This window comes from Bombus vancouverensis, chromosome 2 (assembly GCF_051014615.1).
Source record: "Bombus vancouverensis nearcticus chromosome 2, iyBomVanc1_principal, whole genome shotgun sequence".
NCBI classification, from domain to species: domain Eukaryota; kingdom Metazoa; phylum Arthropoda; class Insecta; order Hymenoptera; family Apidae; genus Bombus; species Bombus vancouverensis.
Genome location: NC_134912.1, coordinates 5,937,472 through 5,960,299, shown reverse-complemented (window position 1 = coordinate 5,960,299; position 22,828 = coordinate 5,937,472). Strand labels below are relative to the sequence as shown.

The 22,828-nt window shown below is 27.0% G+C and overlaps 4 protein-coding genes and 1 long non-coding RNA gene across 11 annotated transcripts; 2 read left to right on the top strand and 3 right to left on the bottom strand.

Moving 5' to 3' along the window:
• The first annotated feature begins 491 nt into the window (after positions 1-491).
• Positions 492-10,081, top strand: Psi (P-element somatic inhibitor). Of its 5 annotated transcripts, none has more exons than XM_076627756.1 (14): positions 492-791; positions 1,271-1,349; positions 1,555-1,755; positions 2,362-2,491; positions 3,640-3,888; positions 4,011-4,182; positions 4,295-4,501; positions 4,588-4,771; positions 4,853-5,010; positions 5,096-5,210; positions 5,292-5,453; positions 5,533-5,744; positions 5,829-6,111; positions 9,473-10,081. In XM_076627756.1, exons 1-13 carry the CDS (start codon positions 708-710, stop codon positions 6,084-6,086), a joined length of 2,211 nt encoding a protein of 736 aa, XP_076483871.1. In that variant the 5' UTR covers positions 492-707; the 3' UTR covers positions 6,087-6,111; positions 9,473-10,081. The 5 variants fall into 5 exon arrangements, with proteins under 5 accessions (XP_076483871.1, XP_033199133.1, XP_076483870.1 ...); XM_033343242.2 differs by lacking the exon at positions 9,473-10,081 and adding an exon at positions 9,048-9,196; XM_076627755.1 differs by lacking the exon at positions 9,473-10,081 and adding an exon at positions 7,553-7,908.
• Positions 9,700-12,336, bottom strand: LOC117161593 (GMP reductase 1). 2 transcript variants are annotated; one of them, XM_033343250.2, is made up of 6 exons: positions 12,131-12,336; positions 11,574-11,693; positions 11,157-11,414; positions 10,860-11,048; positions 10,570-10,769; positions 9,700-10,498 (listed from the first exon to the last, which is right to left on the bottom strand). In XM_033343250.2, exons 1-6 carry the CDS (start codon positions 12,215-12,217, stop codon positions 10,303-10,305), a joined length of 1,050 nt encoding a protein of 349 aa, XP_033199141.1. In that variant the 5' UTR covers positions 12,218-12,336; the 3' UTR covers positions 9,700-10,302. The 2 variants fall into 2 exon arrangements, with proteins under 2 accessions (XP_033199141.1, XP_033199142.1); XM_033343251.2 differs by having other exon boundaries at positions 11,574-11,677; positions 12,131-12,330.
• A 27-nt stretch (positions 12,337-12,363) lies between these two features.
• On the top strand, positions 12,364-19,613 carry LOC143304494 (uncharacterized). Its single transcript, XR_013061161.1, has 4 exons — positions 12,364-12,371; positions 12,774-12,885; positions 19,041-19,131; positions 19,372-19,613. It is a non-coding gene; the product is annotated as an uncharacterized LOC143304494 (long non-coding RNA).
• Fkbp59 (FK506-binding protein 59kD) lies at positions 14,300-17,114 on the bottom strand. Of its 2 annotated transcripts, none has more exons than XM_033343247.2 (6): positions 16,952-17,114; positions 16,315-16,648; positions 16,123-16,243; positions 15,798-16,045; positions 15,209-15,718; positions 14,300-14,952 (listed from the first exon to the last, which is right to left on the bottom strand). In XM_033343247.2, the coding sequence occupies exons 2-6, from the start codon at positions 16,645-16,647 to the stop codon at positions 14,785-14,787; spliced, it is 1,380 nt and encodes a 459-aa protein (XP_033199138.1). In that variant the 5' UTR covers position 16,648; positions 16,952-17,114; the 3' UTR covers positions 14,300-14,784. The 2 variants fall into 2 exon arrangements, with proteins under 2 accessions (XP_033199138.1, XP_033199140.1); XM_033343249.2 differs by having other exon boundaries at positions 14,825-14,963.
• A 725-nt stretch (positions 19,614-20,338) lies between the features above and the next one.
• Positions 20,339-22,596, bottom strand: Snap29 (Synaptosomal-associated protein 29kDa). Its single transcript, XM_033343253.2, has 2 exons — positions 22,201-22,596; positions 20,339-21,824 (listed from the first exon to the last, which is right to left on the bottom strand). The coding sequence occupies exons 1-2, from the start codon at positions 22,468-22,470 to the stop codon at positions 21,309-21,311; spliced, it is 786 nt and encodes a 261-aa protein (XP_033199144.1). The 5' UTR covers positions 22,471-22,596; the 3' UTR covers positions 20,339-21,308.
• Between the last annotated feature and the right edge of the window lie 232 nt (positions 22,597-22,828).

The following is a 22,828-nucleotide window of genomic DNA, read 5'->3' as shown; positions in this document are numbered from 1 at the left end:
TTAATATTTATAATATATACATTATATATAATATATATAATATATATATATAACATAAACATATGTATGCACCTGATGAAGAGGTATATACATGTTATGTATACATAGTATGTAAATATTTAAAAAGTGAAACATTTATCCAAACTTTATTTTGCCAACTTTCTTAATTTAAATAAATATTTTTGCATTGATAATATTTAAATAGTACTAATTCATCTTTGCGAAATAAATATATGCATATATATATATATATATATATGTATATAATTCTACAAAATATATATATTATTTATTTATGTATTTTAAATATATGTTAATGAATAAAATTTAAATGTTATGGAAGAGAACTTTATTTGCCAACTTTTTTCTTCCAGTTATCCAGACATGCTGTATACGCTTCTATTTCAAGCACTGTCTTCACTGATATGTCTTTCTAAAATAATTACCAGTCTTCAAAATATTGTATTCTATGACCGACGCTTGCGCTGTACTGCTCTTTCTGTGAAAGCACAGTTCTTTCAGTCATAAACTTTTGCTTTGTAATATTGTGTATTTTCAAAGGAATTTGTTAAAATATTTCTATTTTGTGTGAAATACGTTTTAAACCTAAGATATTAGAGTTAATCAAACAGAATTAATCATTAATAGCAATTTCCTGAAAGAAATATTAGAATAGTTTTATTTGTATCGCTGCTTCATGTTCCATCATGAGTGACTATTCAGCGGTTGCTCCGCCTCAGAATTTTAGTCAAAGCTCAGCATTTGCAGCAGCTTTGCAACGTGCAAAACAAGTAAGTAAATACATTAAGTTAATACGGTTTAGGTTCTGGTTAAATCATATTTTCGTAAGTAGGCCATATAACACTTCAGACCTTTGTTAGAACCATACGTCGACTTTTATCATCAACAAACAAAAATCTCATATCTGTATGAGTAATCGCATTTCTTTCGGTTAATGGTGTTCTATTTGAACGTTTATTGACTTATTTGAAAATTATAAAAAAGAGAGTTCGGAATGTTTACACGATATTCATAGTGTTAATAAATTTTAATTTACAGTGCTTTTTGTTTTATTTAATCTGTGTTCTTTATATGTACATAACTCATATATGTATGAATTATATATTTTTAATAAATATAATAAAAAACGTTTTGATTGTTAAGTTATCCTATAATTATTAGCATTGTCTTTTGATTTATTTGTATTAGTTAAATATATTTAGTTTCAATAAGCTATGACTAATTTAAACTTTTTGTGATTATGTTTTAGATAGCTGCAAAGATTAATCCAGCTGGTGCTCAAAATAATCAAGATACGAAGTTGAAACGTCCTCTTGAAGATGGATCAGGTAATATTATACGTATATACAATAAAAATTTATTATAAAATTAAGCATACTAAGAATTGAATTTAAAAATAAAATGTATATATATAAAAATAATACTAATACAATACATATTTAGAATTTCTTTAAGTATAACAAGAATTTTACTATAAGATATCAATAAAGAATGAAAATAAACTATATTTTTAACATGGATTCATGACTTTAGAACCTGAAGCAAAAAAAATGGCATCACTGGTATCAGACCCATTAATGGGACTTCGAGGCCCAGCAGGAAGTAATGCATTAGGGGAATCAATTAATCCAACAGGACGAACAGGACAAGCAGGATCTTCAGGAGGACCAATTGGAAATGTAGGAGGTATTTGTAATGAAGATATCAGAGTTCCAGATAACATGGTTGGACTGAGTAAGTAAACATTTATTTGTATACAGGATGACAAAATAGATGATCAAATTTTGATATTGTATTTTACTTTTCTTAAGAATGAAGATAGGTCATATAAACATAAGTCCAGCAACTTTTGTTTCTGAGATATTAAACACTTTTTAGCATTATTTTAATTATTAGCATTTTATAAAATTATAGGCATTGCAAGCATAAATGAAGGGTGTTTGTAACTCAGAAAAGCTCCTAGACCTATCTTTATGTAATCCTTTTTCAAAATAAGAAAGAACAGAATATGGTTATAAAATTTGACTACTTACTTCAATATACTATCCTATATATTTCTTCTTTCTTGAAAAATCAATTGATACACATAAAAATATGTTTATATGTTTTAGATATTCTCGATATCTACACATTAAATTTAAATCAAAAAGTACTATTTTCTGATTTGCAATTAGCATTATGTTATATTTCAATACTCTTTTATAAATCTTGTAACTACCATAAAAGAATTTACCAACATTAATGACAACAGATTTAATGTAGTTTATATAAATTTAAACTAGCAATTAAATTAGCATAAGTTTGAATGGATTATTATAATTAATAATAATATCTTTACAGTAATTGGCAGAGGTGGAGAACAAATAACAAGATTGCAGAGTGAAACAGGATGTAAAATACAAATGGCACCAGAAAGTGGTGGGCTACCTGAACGTCTTTGCACATTAACTGGCTCACGAGAAGCTGTCAAGTAACTTGTTTTCCCTTCTTATTTCGTTAATTTCAACTATTTTGTATGCAATGCAATTTCCACTTTATAAAGTTTTGCCTAGAACAAAGGATTACTTCGTGGTGTTATGTCAAGTGGCACTTATTGATCACACTCATAATGCAAAATATATATTTTACATCTGTACATATACTTATGTATATATACATACAGTTATATATATATATATACATAGAAAGAAAGGAAGAGAGAATTATATGTACATATATATAAATATGTATTTACATATATGTGTGTACATTTTATAAACACATATACAGGAAAACAAACCTGCTATCCTCCTTATATTTGATATATACGAAATTATTAGATTATTATTAATTTAAATAACAAATTATCCACCTAGTTCTACTGTAAAATCTCCTAGAAACACCTGAAAGTATCAACTATTTGACAAAATGGTTTAAAAATCTACATTGTGATGTTGTAATATATAATTATAATGCTTTATATACACTGACTGTACTCATTAGAAAATGTGCTGCAAGCACAGATAGTACTGGTGAAATATAGTTTGCGTGTGTTTAGTATACTCCATATGCTATCACTTCATGTTAACATGCATTTCTTAAATGTAGGTTACATGCTTTCGCATATTGAAATTGTCAAATGTTTTACAGAGTCTTTACTTAGCTCCTGGATGTGAATAGCGGGCTCATACTTGACTTTACATATGCTTCAGAATATTTTCTCATTGAGAATTTATCAATAAGTTGTGGCTTTTAATTTAATAATTTTGTACTTACTAATAGTTTTTTGCTTTCAATAGGATATGGAGAGAAAGAAGGAAGGAAGGAGGATAGGATATGCATGGGGACGTGTTATTCGCAACAAGAAGAGAAATTGAATTTTTATTTATTTAAATCTGCTTATAATTAAGCCTACGACATTTTAACATGAAATTTAATTTTATTATACACTTAAGAAATAACTCTTTGTCCAACAAAATGTTAATGTTACATTCATGACTTATAATACCTTGGCACACAGTAGACATCACATCATGTGTTGCAAACAAATTACATTACTGTACATTAATAGTTTATATTATAATTCTAACTTAGCATTATTCACAATTACATTGCACATTTAAATTGTGTGTGTTTCAGTCGAGCGAAAGAATTGGTATTATCAATTGTAAATCAAAGAAGTAGAACTGAAGGAATTGGTGATATGGGTGGAAGCAGTGGAGGAATAATGAGTCATTCAGGATTTGTTGAAATAATGATTCCTGGACCAAAAGTTGGTTTAATTATTGGAAAAGGCGGAGAAACGATAAAACAACTTCAAGAAAAATCTGGAGCTAAGATGGTTGTTATTCAAGAAGGTCCTTCTCAAGAACAAGAAAAACCTTTAAGGTAATAATAATTAGAATTTAATTCTTTATTTTTTGTTCCTTTTTTTTTGTAAAGGAGGATCATTTTTGAAATGTAAGCTGCTTTAAGAGATAGTACAGCTATAGACTCTTTTTTTTATATAGGATAACTGGTGATCCACAAAAGGTAGAATATGCTAAACAACTAGTATATGAATTAATAGCTGAAAAAGAAATGCAAATGTTTCATAGAGGTGCAAGAGGAAATGATAGGAGTGGAAATTATTCAAATGATAGTAGTTTTAACCATGGTTCTGGAACCACTGATGGAGTGGAAGTACGATATCATATTTTTTTATAAATATCAGTAATTTCTATCTATAGTATTTAGAAACTATTTTGTAGTTATGATCGTATTTGTATAAACAAATATTGTATTTAATTATTAGGTACTTGTTCCAAGAGCAGCAGTAGGTGTTGTTATTGGTAAAGGAGGAGATATGATTAAAAAAATACAGGCAGAGACTGGTGCAAGAGTTCAATTTCAACAGGGACGGGAGGACGGCCCTGGGGACAGAAAATGCATAGTGTCTGGCAAACATCAAGCTGTAGAACAAGTACGTCAACGCATTCAGGAACTTATTGATAGTGTAATGGTAATTGTTATATCTTTTTTATATTGTGTTATCACATCTTCTTTGCATTTCATAAGAATAATATTACCTTCATCTCAATCTTTTAGAGAAGAGATGATGGTAGAAGTAACATAGGAGCAAGAAGTGGCCCACGAGGCAATGGCTTTGGCAATAATCGTAATTCAAATGAATATGGCGGATGGGATAGGCGTCAAGGAGGACCTATGCAAGATAAAATAGAAACAATGTTTACTGTCCCATCTTCAAAATGTGGTATTATTATAGGAAAAGGTAAAATTATATTGATTTTTACAAGTATATAAGTTAAGTATCCTCAATGTTAGAAATATTGTGAGCATTTAATTACTTTAGGTGGTGAAACCATTAAACAAATAAATCAGCAGACTGGAGCACATTGTGAACTAGATAGAAGAAATCAAAGTAATGAAAATGAAAAAATTTTCATAATTCGTGGAAACCCTGAACAAGTGGAGCATGCAAAAAGAATATTTAGCGAAAAGTTAGGCATGGTAAATATTTGATAATACAATCTCCAAGTATGTGTGAGAAAAATATTATTAACTTAATAACTCACTGATATAAATTAAATCAAAGGCTCCAGCTAATACATCATTTACTGGTACACAAGGAGCAATTGGATATAATCCAACTTGGAATGCTGGAACAGCTTACCAAGCCTGGCCAAACCAGCCTCAAACTACTGATACAAGTAAGTATGTTTACATTTACATTGTAAAAGGACGTAAGTACTCAACGCATATATTCTATTATACATTATACATTGATTAAGGTACAGCAAGTCAAGCTCCTGTTCAAGTAAATCCACAAACAGGACAACCAGATTATAGTGCACAATGGGCAGAATATTATCGATCATTAGGTATGCATAGAGAAGCAGATATGATTGAACAACAAGCAAAACAAGGAAAACAAGATCATAATCAACAGTCAGGTAAAATATTATAAAAATGCAAAAGTCAGGCAGGTTGGTACAAAATGTGAACATAAAAACAGTTTATTTTTACATTTAGGAAATACACAAAACCAAACTAATACATCAACAGCTAATGCTGCTGGTCCAGCACAACAACAACAACCACAAACGCAACAGCAACAACAACAAACTGGAGCTACACAGAATGGAGGTCAGGCTGATTATAGTGCACAATGGGCAGAATATTATAGAAGTATTGGTAAAATAAAAGAAGCAGAAGCTATAGAAGCTCAAATGAAAGCAGGGAAGGTATGTTAATTATCACAAGTATGAAAGACTATAGCACAATGGACTGTAATATATAAAAAATAGTAAATTTTATATTTTTATTAGTTGGGAATGCAAAACAATCAAATGGCTCAAAATATGCAACAAAGTATGCAAGGTCAATCTGGTCCAGCAAGTGGGACTCCTAATGCATTTCCACAAGCTTACGGTAGTTATCCAACAATAAACGCTAGTTCAACTCCAACGGGTTATTATGCAGCAGGAGCTGGAGCTACCACACAGCCACAAACCGGTCAACAGAATCCGTCTTTTCCAACGGGCTATCAAAACTATCCTTACTCACAAGCAAATACAGAAAGTTAAACTTCCATCAGGAAAAATATTAGCTGTAAGTATTTATTATTTATGTACCATAAATAAACATGCATGAATTATTAGAAAATTGTATGAGATAAAAGTTTTAGCCTAATAATATGTCAAGGAGATTTCTTGGTACAATTTTCCTACCTTTAATTTTATTTTATCTTTTAAATACTTTACAATGGAAGATGCAAGAATTTTGAGAAACTAATTCTTATTGTTTTAATTCTTCTCTTTCTTTTTTCATATCTTTTTCCTTTCTTTGTATCATACAATTTTTCTAAATATTCATTTATATTAAGTCAATGTAAAATCGAGTGCAATAAAATCATGCAATTTTTAAATATTGTGAAATATTTGAAGTAATATAATTATATAAAGTATACTAAAGTATGTAAAGTATATAAAGTATACTATAGCTATACTATAATTTATTCCTAAATTACTCATGAACCCAGAAAAATATTCATGAAATTCAGAGATATAAAATTATTATAGTGAAAACTCTAATTTGGTGAATTACGAAATTAGTAATTGACATAAAGAGAGAGGGAAAGAAAGGAATTGATTTATCTTTTAATTAATTCTGACAAATGGAAAGCATTCATCGAAAAAGTTGTTTACAAATTTATACATGATTTCTATAGTATAGACTCTAAAGAAAATAAGTACAATAATTCATATTTCATGAATATTGTATATATTATGTATATTTATATATATGTTTACATGTTTCAGTACAAAACAAATTGCTATTAAACAAAATATCCCCTTCTCTATTTAGGAAAAATTGTTTTCTGATATAATACACACAAAATAATTTGATACAACATGATTGTTTGTGCATATATTAATCATATGTTATGTTCAATCACTTACATTTATATTGGCTTGATATATTTATTGTTTATTATGAAAATCAATGGTGTAAGAAGAAGGAAATATCATACCCACACTGATAACTGTTGATACTTTCAGGGAGATAAATGTTTATAAAAATGACAAATCTCTATGATATTTTAATGTTTTATTTAAATATTAATATGATATATTTTACACCTTTGAAAGTACATTTACATTTATATATGCTTCATGTGTTTTATTATTGTTTGTTTATTTCAGATAGTTTTCAGATAGTTTCCCATCAGGATGCGGTTAATGCCTGCTGTAACTTCATATACTGTTTACAATAAATTACGATAGTTGATCGCTTCGCAAAATCCATAAACTTTAAAAAATGCCACTAGAACCAACTATGTTTTGTTTATATCATAATATTTTGTGTTCTTTTATATACATAGATATATACATATTGTAGGATACTCATGGTTTTAATTTTAAGTAACGAGAGAAATGCCAGAATTTAACATTATATGATATTAACATGATGTCTACTTGTGTTTTACTTATAATGTTGTATGTATTTTTGTTCCATAACACCTGATTGTAACATAAATTGAAACTGGCAGGTGAAGCAGCAGGTGAGAAACAGGAACGAGGAATCTGCAACAAAATATCCATATTATGCTTCCCATTTATCATTAAAGATACTAAAAATTATCCTTACCAATGTATTGATAAGAAATACGTTTAGATACTTATTTCGATATATCATTATTTATGTTTCACTGGTTCATTCATGAAACATTTATCCTTAGCGAATTAGGAAAACTTTATAAGTATAAAGCTGGCTATAAAGACAGCTAAAATTCGTTTCTATTGTTTATGAACTGTTTTATCTATTATGTATGCATATGATACACATATGATGGTCTACGTACACATATATGCTATTATAACAATACTAAATACAATTTTACCTTGGTTTCTTTGCTTTTTCTTGTCATATACCACTACTATTTTAGATTTTTGGAGCAGCCAATTGTAGGGATGTTTACCTGTTCTACGATAAATTTCATCAGGGGATCTACTATTTTAAGACTTTCATTCAGCATTCTGTGTGTTTATATTCAAAGGAATCAGGACCTGCTAAACCAGAGAATAATGGATGGCATATCAAATCATACACATTATTTGTTATATATAACTTATAGAATATGTCTTATATATTATTTACTAATTTTCACAAATATATTAATTATAGTAGACAATTCTACTAGTCATATGTAAAACTAAGTTTCAAATCATCTAAATTTTATCAGAATTGAATTTATAAATTTTGTCATCTACAATATTCAGATATTTTTTCTACATATTTATATCATGTTAAGCATACTTGTAAACATGACTGGCATTTTTTTTTTTTTTGTTATATATTTATTGTTTCTTCACATATGATATTTTACTTATTAAAACAAACTAATTGTATAACTGAATTTCAAATAAGTAATGTAAGAATGTTGTTTGTATACTTATTGTTTCATTTTTTACTTATGAATTGCATAAAAATTCTGACATGTGGTATTGGATGTGTACTAGATACAATTTCAAACAGAACTTGTTATTTACATTTTTTTAATGTTGCAATTTACGCTCGCAATGATAAAAGAAAGTATTCAATTTTATTAAAAAGTAAATGACAATTATTATTATATATGTATTGATACACATATACATAATAAAATTATTTTTTTTACTCATAACATATTTTTATGTATTTTATAAATACATTACTTTCTTGTACGTATCAAACATATTTAATTTTTCAGGATCAGAACTTTATTTGTTTTGTATACCTGTATTTGTTGCTAATATTATATTATACTTAAATATAGTTTATTTGTATGGTTGAACATCTATATGTACAAACATATTTAAACATAGCCGAAAATAGCATGATTGAAAGAAAACTTTGTATAAATGTAGTCTTATTAAATCACAATCTCTACATCTAGGTAGTGTAAATATAATAATGATCGAAGTACAAAATGAATTTCGCCTTATATTTTTTATAGAGTTGTATAATATGAAAATTCAAATTTTGATTTATCCTTTTTGTTACAGTTATGAATTAAACCGGCAGTGATTTGGTATGATTTTTAATACCATATATTCCCTTTTTCTGTTACAACTTAAAATTTTGATGTGTGTCTTGTTCTCTAATATATGTTTAAGTACAATTAATACACGCAAAAAATGTACAAACATTATATTAGACATTTAAATTAAAGAGAATTGTTTTTATTTTATGTAACAGCAAAAAGTTTAAAAAATGTATATTTATATTTGTTTTAGTAATATATTTTATATATCAGTTACAATTTATTTAAAGCAAAACCAAACAGTACTTAATTCTTTTATTATTATTTAATTATTTAATATTTGAATATAATTGTTAACGTGAAATATTATACACAATTTTTTTAAAGATTATATTTATTATATTTTTGTAATTATAGCGGTAGATACAAATAATGAAAATGTTTCAGGAACAAAGATGATACATTTCATACATTCTAATCAAGAAATTCAAGTAATGGATATTTGAAGCGTATGATATTTAATATAAAATGTTAGCTTCAATCATAGCTTTTAAAGGAAAGGTTTGTAAGGTTTGTAGAACTACTAATTTGTAAAATGGTACAAAAAATATCTTAATAAAACATGATTCTCAAGATATAATTATTTATTATTCATAAAATAATCACCAATGAAATATTTCAGAATTCCAGCTTTTAATATTTTTACTAACATATTATTTGGCATAATATTACTATACATATATTTAAAATTCGTATTCCACACATGCATGTATATGTAAATTTACTTTCTGCATATGTACATATATGTAATCAAGTAATGTAAAATGTAATGTAAATGTAAATGTGAAAGTTATATGCACATATTCATCAAACATACAATCCTTCTAGCTTTATAGAGTTATTTTACAAAATAAATTTAGATATATTTCATTCTAATATTGGCAGATTCTACTTGTATGTGTATTACTATTAAATATGCATAACGATATATATGTATATGTCTATATACAATTAAGCTTGAAATACTCATAAAAAGAATATAAATATAAAAATAAAGTTTACATATTTGTGCTCTTAAGCGTTATTTCTTTTGAATTCACTGAATCCAGTGTAATTTAAAATTGTCATCAAAACGTATGTACACTTACATTAGTTGAAGCTTTTAAATTTTTACATAAACATTATTTGCCAGCAAATAACAGCATTTGTTAATTGATCCATTGTAATAATAATTTCTCTAAATGTATACTACAATAGATTAAATAATTAGAATAGCTTCAGATTTCTGGTGGTGGACCATACATTGGATTTAATTGTTGCGTACAGCGTATAAATGTAGCACGACGTGGGAGTTCACGTAACCGTTCAGCTCCCGTATATGTGCATGCAGAACGCAAACCACCTAATATATCTAATATAGTATTTTCCACTGGTCCTTTATAAGGCACTTCCACAGTTTTACCTTCTGATGATCTAAAAAGATTTAAAAAATAAAATTAAAAATATAATTTACTTTAAAATTATAATTCTATCCATATACCAACCTATATTCAGCAACACCAGCATGCTTCTTCATTGCTGTGCTTGAAGCCATACCATAAAAAAGTTTATATTTTTTACCATTTTTTTCTATACAATCACCTCCACATTCATCATGTCCCGCAAACATACCACCTGCCATTACAAAATCTGCTCCAGCACCAAAAGCTTTTGCTAAATCACCTGGACAAGTACAACCACCATCCTAAAACAAAATACATTTGTTAATAATTCACATAAAATTATATTCATACAAAGATTATTACATATATAAACACAGTATACTGTTATTTACAGAAATAATATGTCCTTTTAAACCATGAGCCGCATCTGCACATTCAATTACAGCACTTAGCTGTGGATATCCTACACCAGTTTTCATTCGTGTAGTACACACAGATCCAGGGCCAATTCCAACTTTTACTATATCAGCTCCAGATAATATTAATTCTTCTACCATCTCACCGGTAACTACATTTCCTGCCTACAATAACAGCAATAAATCTTTACTTTCAAATACAAGATCTAAATTAGTGGTAAAAAATTTAATTCCCATTGTTTTTCCTTTAAAAATTATAATATAGTTACTTACAATTATTGTGTGATTAGGAAACTCAGCCCTCACTTTTCTAACATATTCAACAAAATGTTGAGAATAACCATTAGCTACATCTAAACAGATAAAAGATAATTCTGGTACAGCTGTCAATATATTTGACAAGCGTTCAAAGTCTTCTTTCCCTGTGCCGGAGCTGGCAGCTACATATTTAAGATTTTCTGCATTTTCAGAAGCAAAATCCTTCCATTCTTCCACCGAATAATATTTATGAATGGTAGTAAATAGACCGTACTAAAAATGTAATAAAAGGAATATGAAGACATCAAATTTGTTCATATTCTGTGATTCTACAATATAACATTACACATTTATTAATCATAATAATAATAATTTTTACTACAAGAGTCAGTTTTATTGGAGCACAATAAAGAATAAACATTTGGAACGTACCTTTGATAAAGCTTTAGCCATTTCAAATGTTCCTACTGTATCCATATTTGAAGCGATTATAGGTATTCCCTTGTAAGTTTGTTTCGAATTACGAAATGTAATTTCTGTAAATAAATCAACCTAGAATTGTAACGTATTTCATTCATTAATATTGTATAAGAAATTAATAATTTGAAATAATATTAATAAATAAATAAAGAATGAGATATATAAATACACATGTTCTTGACTGTGTATTAAGTTACAAATATATAGATTTTTTATAATTATGATATCAAATTTGTTATCTGTTAATAGTAAGTTTTAATAAACAGAAATAATATGAAAATTTAATAAGTAGAAATTTCAATAATATTCTTATGTTCATGAAAAACACTTTTATTACACATATTTTAAAAAAAGTGCCTTTTTACATATTAATTACGAAAAGTTTGTATTGTTATAATTTTACATTCTATTAGCTATATATGAAACTTGATTAAAACTTTAAAAAAAAAGGATGAAAAAATGTAGCCTTGTCTGCCAATCTTAATAAAATTTATATAAGTATTACTTACTTCGGATCTGCTTTTTAACGTACTCCTCTTTGGGCGTAATAAAACATCTTTAAAATCTAATTTGATATCGTTTATAATATTAGGCATTTTTTAAAACAATTAGTTCCTCAGTCACTTTTAGCACACGACTTCAATCCAGTCCTGTCGAGAGCTAATGATTATATGTATGTGAATGTGACTGTAGTTTCGCGCTGATCGCTGATCTCCTTAAATGTGTTTAATAGTCGTTGACTATGTGTTAGTAATTGAACATATCATTCGTTTAACACGTACAAATAGTAAGGCTTACCAATAAGATTGCAAGATATATGTATTGCAATATTAATTAAATCAGATTAAACTTTATGAGATAACCAATAGCAAAAACAAAATTTACGTATATAATTCAACATACTTTATGATATTTATTTACTTTTAGGTATTTAGGTAATTTTATTGCATAGTTCTTTATTAATATTATAAGTTTTCAATTTTTATACAATTTTATTTAATATATTTATTTATTTATCTTTTATTTACTTCAATTGTAAGAGTAAGTAAAAAGAATAATTTTACTACAGTCCTAATATTTACGTTTTAACTGAAACTATCAGTTTTTTGTCATAAGCTAATTTATTACTGCATCAACATTTCTGTTGCTAAGCAAATTAATAAAAATTCTTCAGGAAGCAGTTAGATACAGGATACAGAGTTATTCGTTTAACTCGGAGGAACCCGCGCTCGCGAGAACATTCAGAATGGCAACAGTGCAACATGTAAGTACGCTTACTATTGCAATTATATGTCGCGCGCCATCTGTGAGCTGTTGCTAGAAACATAATTATATGATAGGCGAGAACACAGAGCGGTTTGGATGTGTGCGTTATCGCCGAAGGATTAATATCTCGAAATATCTGACGTTATAATTAGGAGAAGATGATCGCTGTTCTCTATACGATAAGGAGAAGCGAGTCTCGCGTTTTCGTCCGATGATTCTATTTACCCACGCGCTTACGAATAGTGGCATAGCTTCAAAATCAAAGCAAGCAATTAGCCGCTTCTGTGTATTCTCTCATTTAGCTCGATATGTTTACTTGAAATGTAATTCCAATGTAATTATTCATATTTTTATAAACATCATGATCCTTTGCCTATTTCGTTCGACATTTTTTCTTTTTAACGTATTAAATATATTCTTCTGTTGTAACTTAAAATTTATTAACTGATGGCTTTCTATAAATTGAGTGCTATTATCTGATTATGAATATGATCACACTGTTGTGAATACATTAAACGTAAAAATGAGGAATAAGGAAGAAAATGTGGCACAGCAAAACAATTCACGGAATTCGTATCTAAACAGACCAGTTTAAAAAAGTAGAAATTAGTTTAACCCTCATATGGCGATGGCTGAATCCGTCTGGCCTCGAATACGTTGCGACCGAGTTCCATTAGTTGGCAAGCGACGAAAGTTGTTTATGTTATAGTGATGAGAAGTCGAACGTGTCTAAACTAAACTCTAAACAATGCATGTAACATCAGTTTTAGTATTCAATGTAATATTAGAATGTTGTGTTCGAACGGACTCGAACACAACCGCCTGTGTAGTTGACCGCATCGTCCACCTTTCGAGAGTACCATATTCGGTATCATTTTGATTATAAGAATTTCAACAATTCTATTAAAACGATATTACAACAATAAAATGAAGAATAAGAAACTTTATTTTCTTGTTTCGGCGATTCATTAATAATTGTGCCATTGTCGGTGCAGGTTATAGATAATACCAGGAACTATTTATATTACGAAATTATATGCGTCGTAAGTTGTAAATCGTAAATATTACCACTGCTATTCCATGAAATTGGTGGCTTAAAGCAATTCTCGTTGTTCCCAGTAATTTGTTCTGGTGATGACGCAATTATTGCTAAATCAACAAAATAAGAAAAATAAAAGTTTTTATATTTTTTATTTCATTGTTATAGCATTGTTTCGGAATTGCGATCAGAATGATAGTGAATATTTCTATACCCTCGAAAGATAGAACTGCACGGAAGATGATGGTCTGTTCAAATACAACATTCTGAGATTTTTTGAGTTGTTAAAAATCACTTACCTTCTTTTAGTATTGCATGTAATAATAATAACTTATAAAATTATTTATATGAAGGTAAATAAAATTCAAGGGTATAACTTGTTCAAGAATTATATATTATCATTTAGTTTTATTACACTGCATTTATAATTATATGAAATGCAAAACATATAATAATAATAATGTAAACATTGTAATTTTGAGTATAAACTTGTAAATAAAGACCAATTACATTTGGTAAAATTACAAAATGAATTTATGTTGAATTAAATTTTGATAATTCTTGTCTTACATCTTGAATATATATAAAAAACTGAACAAGATGAGTAGTAAGAAAATTTTATTCTTTAAAAATTTTGATTCAATTACGCAAAATATGAGATTTCCTGACTAAGCTGCATCATATGTCACAGAATACTAATAAACTAGATAGTAAACTAAATGACATGCATTTTTATGTGGTACTGTTGAAATAGTACTACTTGGAACACATTAAAAACCAATAGTTAACAGAATTTCATACTGGTGGTAGTTAAAGCCAGGGCAGTGTAAGGAATGGGGCAGATAAATAATTAATATTTTACATATTTTGAAATTCGTCAGTACCATTAGCATTGAGCATAAGTATATTAGGATTCTCCTTTTCAAAGGCAGTTGCATCTCTACCTCCAGGTCGTTCTTCCTGCCCCCATTCACCCAAGGCCCCACACATCACATCTGGTTGATCTCGCAGCTCCTCCTCTTCCTTCTGTGACATTACTAACAATTTATGGTCAAACGTATCACGACGACGTAGAAATTTATGGTGTAGAAACTTATTATGAATATGTATTTGACTAGACATAAATTTAATCAACTTTATTGTATTCTACATATTTTTTTATTATGTATTATAATATGAATGAAACACATGCTATCAATTGTTAAGTTTATACATATAAGAGTAAAACAAAAAATTAAATACTTCCAGACTATATTATATAAGATTATTGTTTTTCACAAACCTGTTTATCTTCTTGGGCAAATTTGTCAAACATGTTTGCATACAGTTTTTTCTCTTTTGCTAATTGCCTTTTGATAAGACTATTGCAAACTCCAATTTGTTTTATAGCTGCTGTATTTTTTGGTTCTATCTTCAAAACTTCTTGGAAGTCTTTAATCGCAATTTCAGGCGATGCTAATGCGAGGTATGCTTGTCCTCTCCTGAATAAAGCTTTCTCATTTTGTGGACTTAATTTCAAAGCTTCATTACATGCATCTTTTGCTTCAACATTTTGCTCTATTTTTAAGTAAGATAAAGCCAAATTTAAATGCGCCGATAAAATAAGATTATTCCTTTCCGTTTTAAGATCTGCTTCAAAGCCATCTTCGTATTTCAAAAATGAAGTAACTTTCTTATACATCTTAATTGCTAAGTTATATTTATTCATTTTGAAATAATTTGTTCCCTTTTCTTTGTACACTTTAGCTTGTTCTATTTGTTGATGACTATTTAAGGACCAAGGTTCTACAGCCTGGAACGTGCATGGAATATGTGAATTAAAAAATAATACAATTAATTTATTATTTTACATATCTTAGTGAAATAATTACTTTTTCAAAGCTTTTTAATTCTACTGTATATTCTACAGTTGCATTTGGTGGAATGTCAAATTCAGGCTTCCCGACGTTTTTATATGCATATTTGCTTTTAATTTTTAGTTTTGATTTTTCTCCACTTTTAAAGCTCTCCAAAGCCTTCTCTACACCCTCTATAACACCACAATCTTCTCCTTCTCCGAGGGAGAATTGTACATCTCTATCTTCAAATACTTTCCCATTATATATTCCAGTTAAATGTACTGAAAAAGGAACAAGTTTGAGATAGATTATATTCAAAGTAAGAAAAAGTGAAGATATCATACACAATTATATTTACCATTTACCAAAGCTCCTTCTTGTGGAGTAATATAATCTTTTCCTTGTACAATCTGATACCTTTCAATACTACCGTTTTTTTCAGGACTTAAATCTTCTCCTTTCCAATCAATCATTTCAATCTAAAAAAAAAAGTAATATATTTCACAATATTAAATTTTTTATTAATTAAAGTTTTAATCTAATAACTAACTTCAAATTTAAGTGTCGCATTTGAAGGAATTTTAGGTGGACTGCCATTTTTCCCATATGCATATTCAGGAGCACATGTCAATAGTGCAACTTCGCCCTTTTTCATAGTAGCTACCCCTATATCCCATGCTTTAATTACACTTCCTTTCTTAAGTTCAAATTGAAATGGTTCATTACGATCCTTGCTTGAATCAAACTTTGTTCCATCCATTAAGGTACCAGTATAATGTACTATTACGTTGCTTCCAGGTGATGGAGTTTCATCTCCTATACCTTCCTTAATTATTTCTTTCTGTACACCTCCATCCTTGTTCGGAGATATGTCTATAGCCATTCTAAATTTAAAGAAAGCATAATAAATACCATGTTTCTTATTTAATGTTTTATTTCTATTTACTATTTTATACAAACAATGAGTAAGCATAATATAAAACAAAATCTTTTTAAAATTTAATATAAGAGAAAAGTGATACTAATAAGTTGAAAATTAATATTGCTATAGTTCTTAGTAAAAATGACAAATTTAATGCAATTAACTATTATAGGAATAGAAGAAAATGTACAGAAATATACGTATTTATTCCAAAGTATAAACGAAAGTACGTACATATGTACATAAAATGTACAAGAATACTTACTTGTATATCTTTAAATAATATCTTTGTAATAAAATAGTCCTTTACGCAATACTAAAAACACGGTAAAATAAGGCAGACGATTCTAGAAACTAGAAACTGACTGGTCTGGTCTCGCAGTTCGTTTAAAGTAATCAATTCCATAGAACCTACCAGAAATTCTAAAGCTTCGTTTCCGTATCGATTACCGACTTTTAGTTGCGGTATCTCGATTGTAATATCGATATATTTCATACGAATAAATACAAGTAACTGCGAATAATACATTTCCCGTGAATTTATGTCTTTATTTATAATAATTAGATTATAAAAATCGTATAAACAAAATATATTTTGTTTATATATTTAACTTTATTTTATGAATAAATTATTTGTGGTTTTACCTAATAGAATAACTAGTCTTACGTATTTCATATTACTTTTATTACTACAAATTACATGAAATATAAAATAAAATGTTATGTAATAAAAGTAATATATTATGTTTTATTTACATTATTTATTTTCTTATATAATTTACATATTTTTTATTAAACGAATACAGAATCTTTATGTAAATTATGTATATTCATAAAAATAAAATATTGAAAAATATAAGTCACTTATGACAAAGTGTGTATGTATATGTACAATTTATAATCATTTTATATTAAATTAAGAAAAGAAATGATAGATTGCTTCTTTTAGTTGCACATAATAATGTAATGAATAAATATAACAAATCGTAAATTAAATCGAGTAGTAAGAAGAAGATTATTTGACACGAATGGAATTTTTAGTAATTATTTTTTCATTCGTTTGATATTTTTTATCGTGCTTTTCTGAAGATTTTGAACTGATTAAAATTATGCAATTTTACTGCAATTAAATTCTATGCTAACTAAATAACACGTATTTTTTAATCACTGTACAAGAGTAATATTAACACAAAACAAAGATAAAAACACGCAATTACTGTAGAAGATTACAGGAAATATAATCATACAAATATACTTCTCTGATGGTAGATAAATACTTTAATTGTATTGTACGAGTATAAATACGTAAACATCCAGGTTACAAGAGTTTTTTTCCAATTTAAATCTCAGGATGAAGTTGTTCAAAATGCACTTGTTTCTTTGTATATTACTTTTCATTGCGGTAAGACTTTAATAATATTTCCATACTGTATTGCCATTCAATATCATAAATGACTATAGTACTGAGAGAAGAATTGAAATACTCTTAGATAACTAGAACAATTTATATAAGAGCAAAAGAAACTTATTTTTATTGCATCGTGTATGCATATAAATTTATAAAATTAAAAACTAAAATTGGCGCTGCAATTTATATGAGTATGCTGTTGTAGTTTTGATAATTATTATATTAATTCCCGAGAAATTACAAATATGATAATAATATATCGAAATGTAGTTGTTTAAGTATTTTATTCTACTGTTGTTTACGTCCCTTTTATATATCATCACTCTATCAAAAATTTCACCGGAACGATTTCTATTATTACATAGTGTTTTATACTATACAGTGGATATTATTTTGTATTATTTTTGCATAAAATCATGTTCTTTGATGAACTGAAATTTGCATTACTATCGTTTTTTATTGCAAAATATACTGTGGTTAGTTTTTAGGTTCCTCTATGAAGGTAATTAAGGTAATAAATTTATATCGTTTTACGGTTTTACTTCGTTCCTGAAACAGTTTATCTGTAATCTTGAGGGCGTTTCATTATCATTGGTGTAATATTTTACTGATACATTCATCAAATGATTACCAAGTATATTAACTAATAACTTTATAATACTTCATAATAAAAATCTAAATTTTATAATTTCTATCGCAAATAACCCTCTTGTTATTCATTCCGTTAATAATTTTGTATACCTTAAAATCATGTGATTATGTAATATAAATAGATATTAACGCTTTTTTAAGTAAGATTATATGCGTATATTTTAATACATTAATCGATGCAACCCATAATATTTTCTAAGCAAATATTGTATTATTTATGTCAAAAATTGTAATTGTAATTGTGTATTGTAATTTTAGTAGTGCGTTGTGTAGCATAAACCTTTTTTATTGATAGGAATCCGGAATTTCTATGAATGTTCGATCTCACTTTGCTTCCCATCATGATGGTAAAGTTGGTTGTCGACGGTTAAATTTTGGAAATGGTGGTAAGTTATATTTGTATAGTAGCAAATATTATCTTTAAATTAATAACTTTCAAAATTCAATATTCACAAATTGCTAAGTGTTATTTTTAACAGTTAGTTGATTTGAATATAAAATCATTAAATACAAACAGCTATATCAATAAACATTTTAAATCTAAATACTCCTCTTTGAAAATATCAAGTAATTTATGGTAAAAGTTTTCCATTACATAATATTTAATTTATTGTGCTTATTTGCAGGTAGCCAAAGCACCACCACCAGTACCACTCAACAACCTTAATGCAGAAAAACTGAGATAGATGGAATAGAAGAAAAAATAAATAACAAGATTAAATCAATAAAATATTGTAAAAGAATCATATTTTTTTGTTGAAAGTAATATATATATAATTATATATATATTGTTGTTTTTAACACGTAATGAAACAAAAATAAAAAGAAATAGAATATTTTCTTGTAGATAAATTGAACTTACGATAAATGTTATGGTTTTATTATTTGTATACCTCAATGACAGTTTTTTAATTATATTTTTCTTATATTATTAACATGATTATTTATTAATATATCAAATATTCTATATGTATAAAACATTACTTATTTTTTTATCTTATATATTAAAAATGTATAAAGGTACTATATATAAGTAGAGAAGAAATTTCCTCTTTAATACAAGTATATCAAATTATACATATATAGTTATATGTGTAGAAAATGTATTAAGGAAATCAATGTTTTATCTTCAAAAGAGAAAAAAAATGATTATGGATAAGTACATGCAAATATAATACATTTATGTAGCTACAATACGTGTGTAATAATACAACATTATTAATATTATATCAAACATACATATACACATACAAAGATGACAATATAATTTAAATGAGGTCAAACAACTATAACACATTTCCTTTTTAATTTGATTTAATATCATTGGCAGTGAGATAGAAGTTGTACTTATAAACTATGAATATTTTCCTTGTTCAACTGACATACCACGTAATTAAGATATTTTTCCAGTACTAGCATACATGTTCATTTATGCTTTAAAATCTATAAATGTATTTAATCATTTTATGATTATATGGGCATTACCAAATATTTAATATATATGTATAATATATATATGTGTGTATAGATGTGTAATATATATATATATATATATATATATATATATATATATAATATAATAAAAACGAATAATTGTAGGTTTGTGTAAATAGCAATTGTAATTTGTATAAATATTTGTACATTTTCCATTATTATTAATTTTAAAGGGAAGTTCCTCTTCTTTAGATAATTTGGTTTATAATGTATTCCTATACTTATTTTTACAAAATATCTATATGCAAATTTATCCAAAGAAAATTACTCTGTTACAAGCAACATAAACTGTTACATTTAAAGCAGTTTGTAGTATACAGAACATTGCTTTTAGAATTATATCTTTAAATCAATTTTCTTCAATCTATAGTAACATTTATTAATATTATATGTAATTTATTTACATTTTTTGATATGGTTTATGCACAATTATTATTGAACATTAGATTGCATCAAACTTATCTAGTTTAAACAAAAATTATTGTTTATCTAATGTTCCTAACAACAATGTTCATTGCCATAAATTTTAATGAAATGTAATATTTGAATTGTCAAAAGATACCAATTATCACTTATCCATTACAGCTGATTCTTTTCTATCACAGTATTTTGTATAATTTTTAGTTCATTGATTGATGTATAAGGTTAAGACAATATAAAAATGATTTAAATCTTAATATAATATTTTAAAAAATTTAAGTCTAATAAGTTTAGCAGGAAAATTAAAGATAATATGACTTGCTGAGAACAGCAAGAAAGAAATATAATATATATTTAATTCTAAATTGAAATTTCTTATAATATACAAAGTGAATAAAAATAAAACTAATAGTTGAAATAATAATTATAAGTATAGAAGTGCATTTTTTTATACTTTTCTTCATAAGGTTTTACATTACTCTAACATGTATTTTACAAAATATCATAAAGTAATCTTACAAAATAAATAACATATATGAAAATTTTTCAGACTAAAGAAGGCAATATTTATTATACATTCATTTAAAATATAAATGAATTTAATATACTAAGCACTTTTTAAAAATCTTATCTATTGCACATATATGACTTATTTTTTTAATAAATGAGTTAGGTCTTTATTTTGTTTCTGAAGCATAATATCTGTCTTTTCTGCTTTATCTGTTATGTTGTCGATCAAGTCATTTTGTAGATCTATTTCTTCCGACAGTCCTATTGCTAAACCTTTCAATCTAGCTAATGAACCACTCATCTCATCTAAATTTTGTTCTAATACTTTGCTCACATTATTGCTTAAAGAATTTGTTTCTATATCATTATCTAAGCCATGTAATTTTAATGCTGGACTTGTATTAGCTATATTAGTCTGTACTTGTTCTAATGAATTAGATAGAGCAGGAGATGTCATAGATTCAGAGCTAGAAGATTCTGATAATATAGTTGACGGTATTGGTGCATCCATTGATTTACCACTGAGGTAATTTTTAAGGCTTCCAAACACACTTTTTATTCCTTGGATATGTTTTTGACTAAACCTTAATGTGCTATTAATATCATCCAATCTTTTCTCTGTTCTTTCTAATTGTTCTCTCTGTCTAATGAGTTCCTGAAATAAAACAATTAATATACAACTATATATATATATATATATATGTAGTGAAATATATTAAAGAGAACATGCAATAAATAAATATTTTGTTCATATCGTATAACAAATTTGACATTTTAATATATTTTATATAATTCATAAATTAATTTGTATATTTAGATAAATTAAATATTAAATTTAAATGCAGTAGTTTCCTTATAATAACAAATTATCTCTTTTATATTAAAAACAACTTAATATAGTAAATAAAAAATGGGCAAACAGGATTTACCAAATAAACATTATATAAATATTTCAAGAAATAAATCTAAATAATTATTATAGTAAGACATAAAAAACAACATATTTAATAGTGACAAATTTTTAGAATCACCTCTGCAGTAGCAGCTCCAATCTGTTCGGAATCTCTTAAAAGCGAAATAGACCTTTTTGTTGATTGTATTGTACGTTCTTCTATTTCCTTTTTTCGTTGCAATAATTGTTGACGTTTTTGTTCGAGACCATTGTCAAAATTATTATACTGATTGTAAGTCGTAAGACCAGATCTTGGTGGTGCACTTTTTAGAAAAGTTTCGTCGTCTATATCATCCTCGAGAGAGAAGAACGGATTTTTTGGATCACTTAAATAATTTTGGCTTGCCATATTTGCAGCGTATCGCGCACTTAATAATATTGTCTTTAAATCTGCTTCAAACTCTGACTAAATCGTCCGATACAGTGACATTCGTAGATACGTAAAATCTTATACTGTGGGCTAAGTCTGAAACTACGTTATAGATGGCAGTCTACATGTAAACGTATATGTATCGCAGGCCATCACTAATTTTCAAATGTTTTAATAGTAAATCAAAGTTTATGCATTTTTTCTAAGAATTCGAATTATAATCCTGCTATCTTTCTGAAAAATAACTATCCTTTTTTCTTAAAAGGTATATTTTGAATTATTTTTAAATCTTAACTTAACTTATCTTAAATTAGATATAATAAAAAATATATTGCAT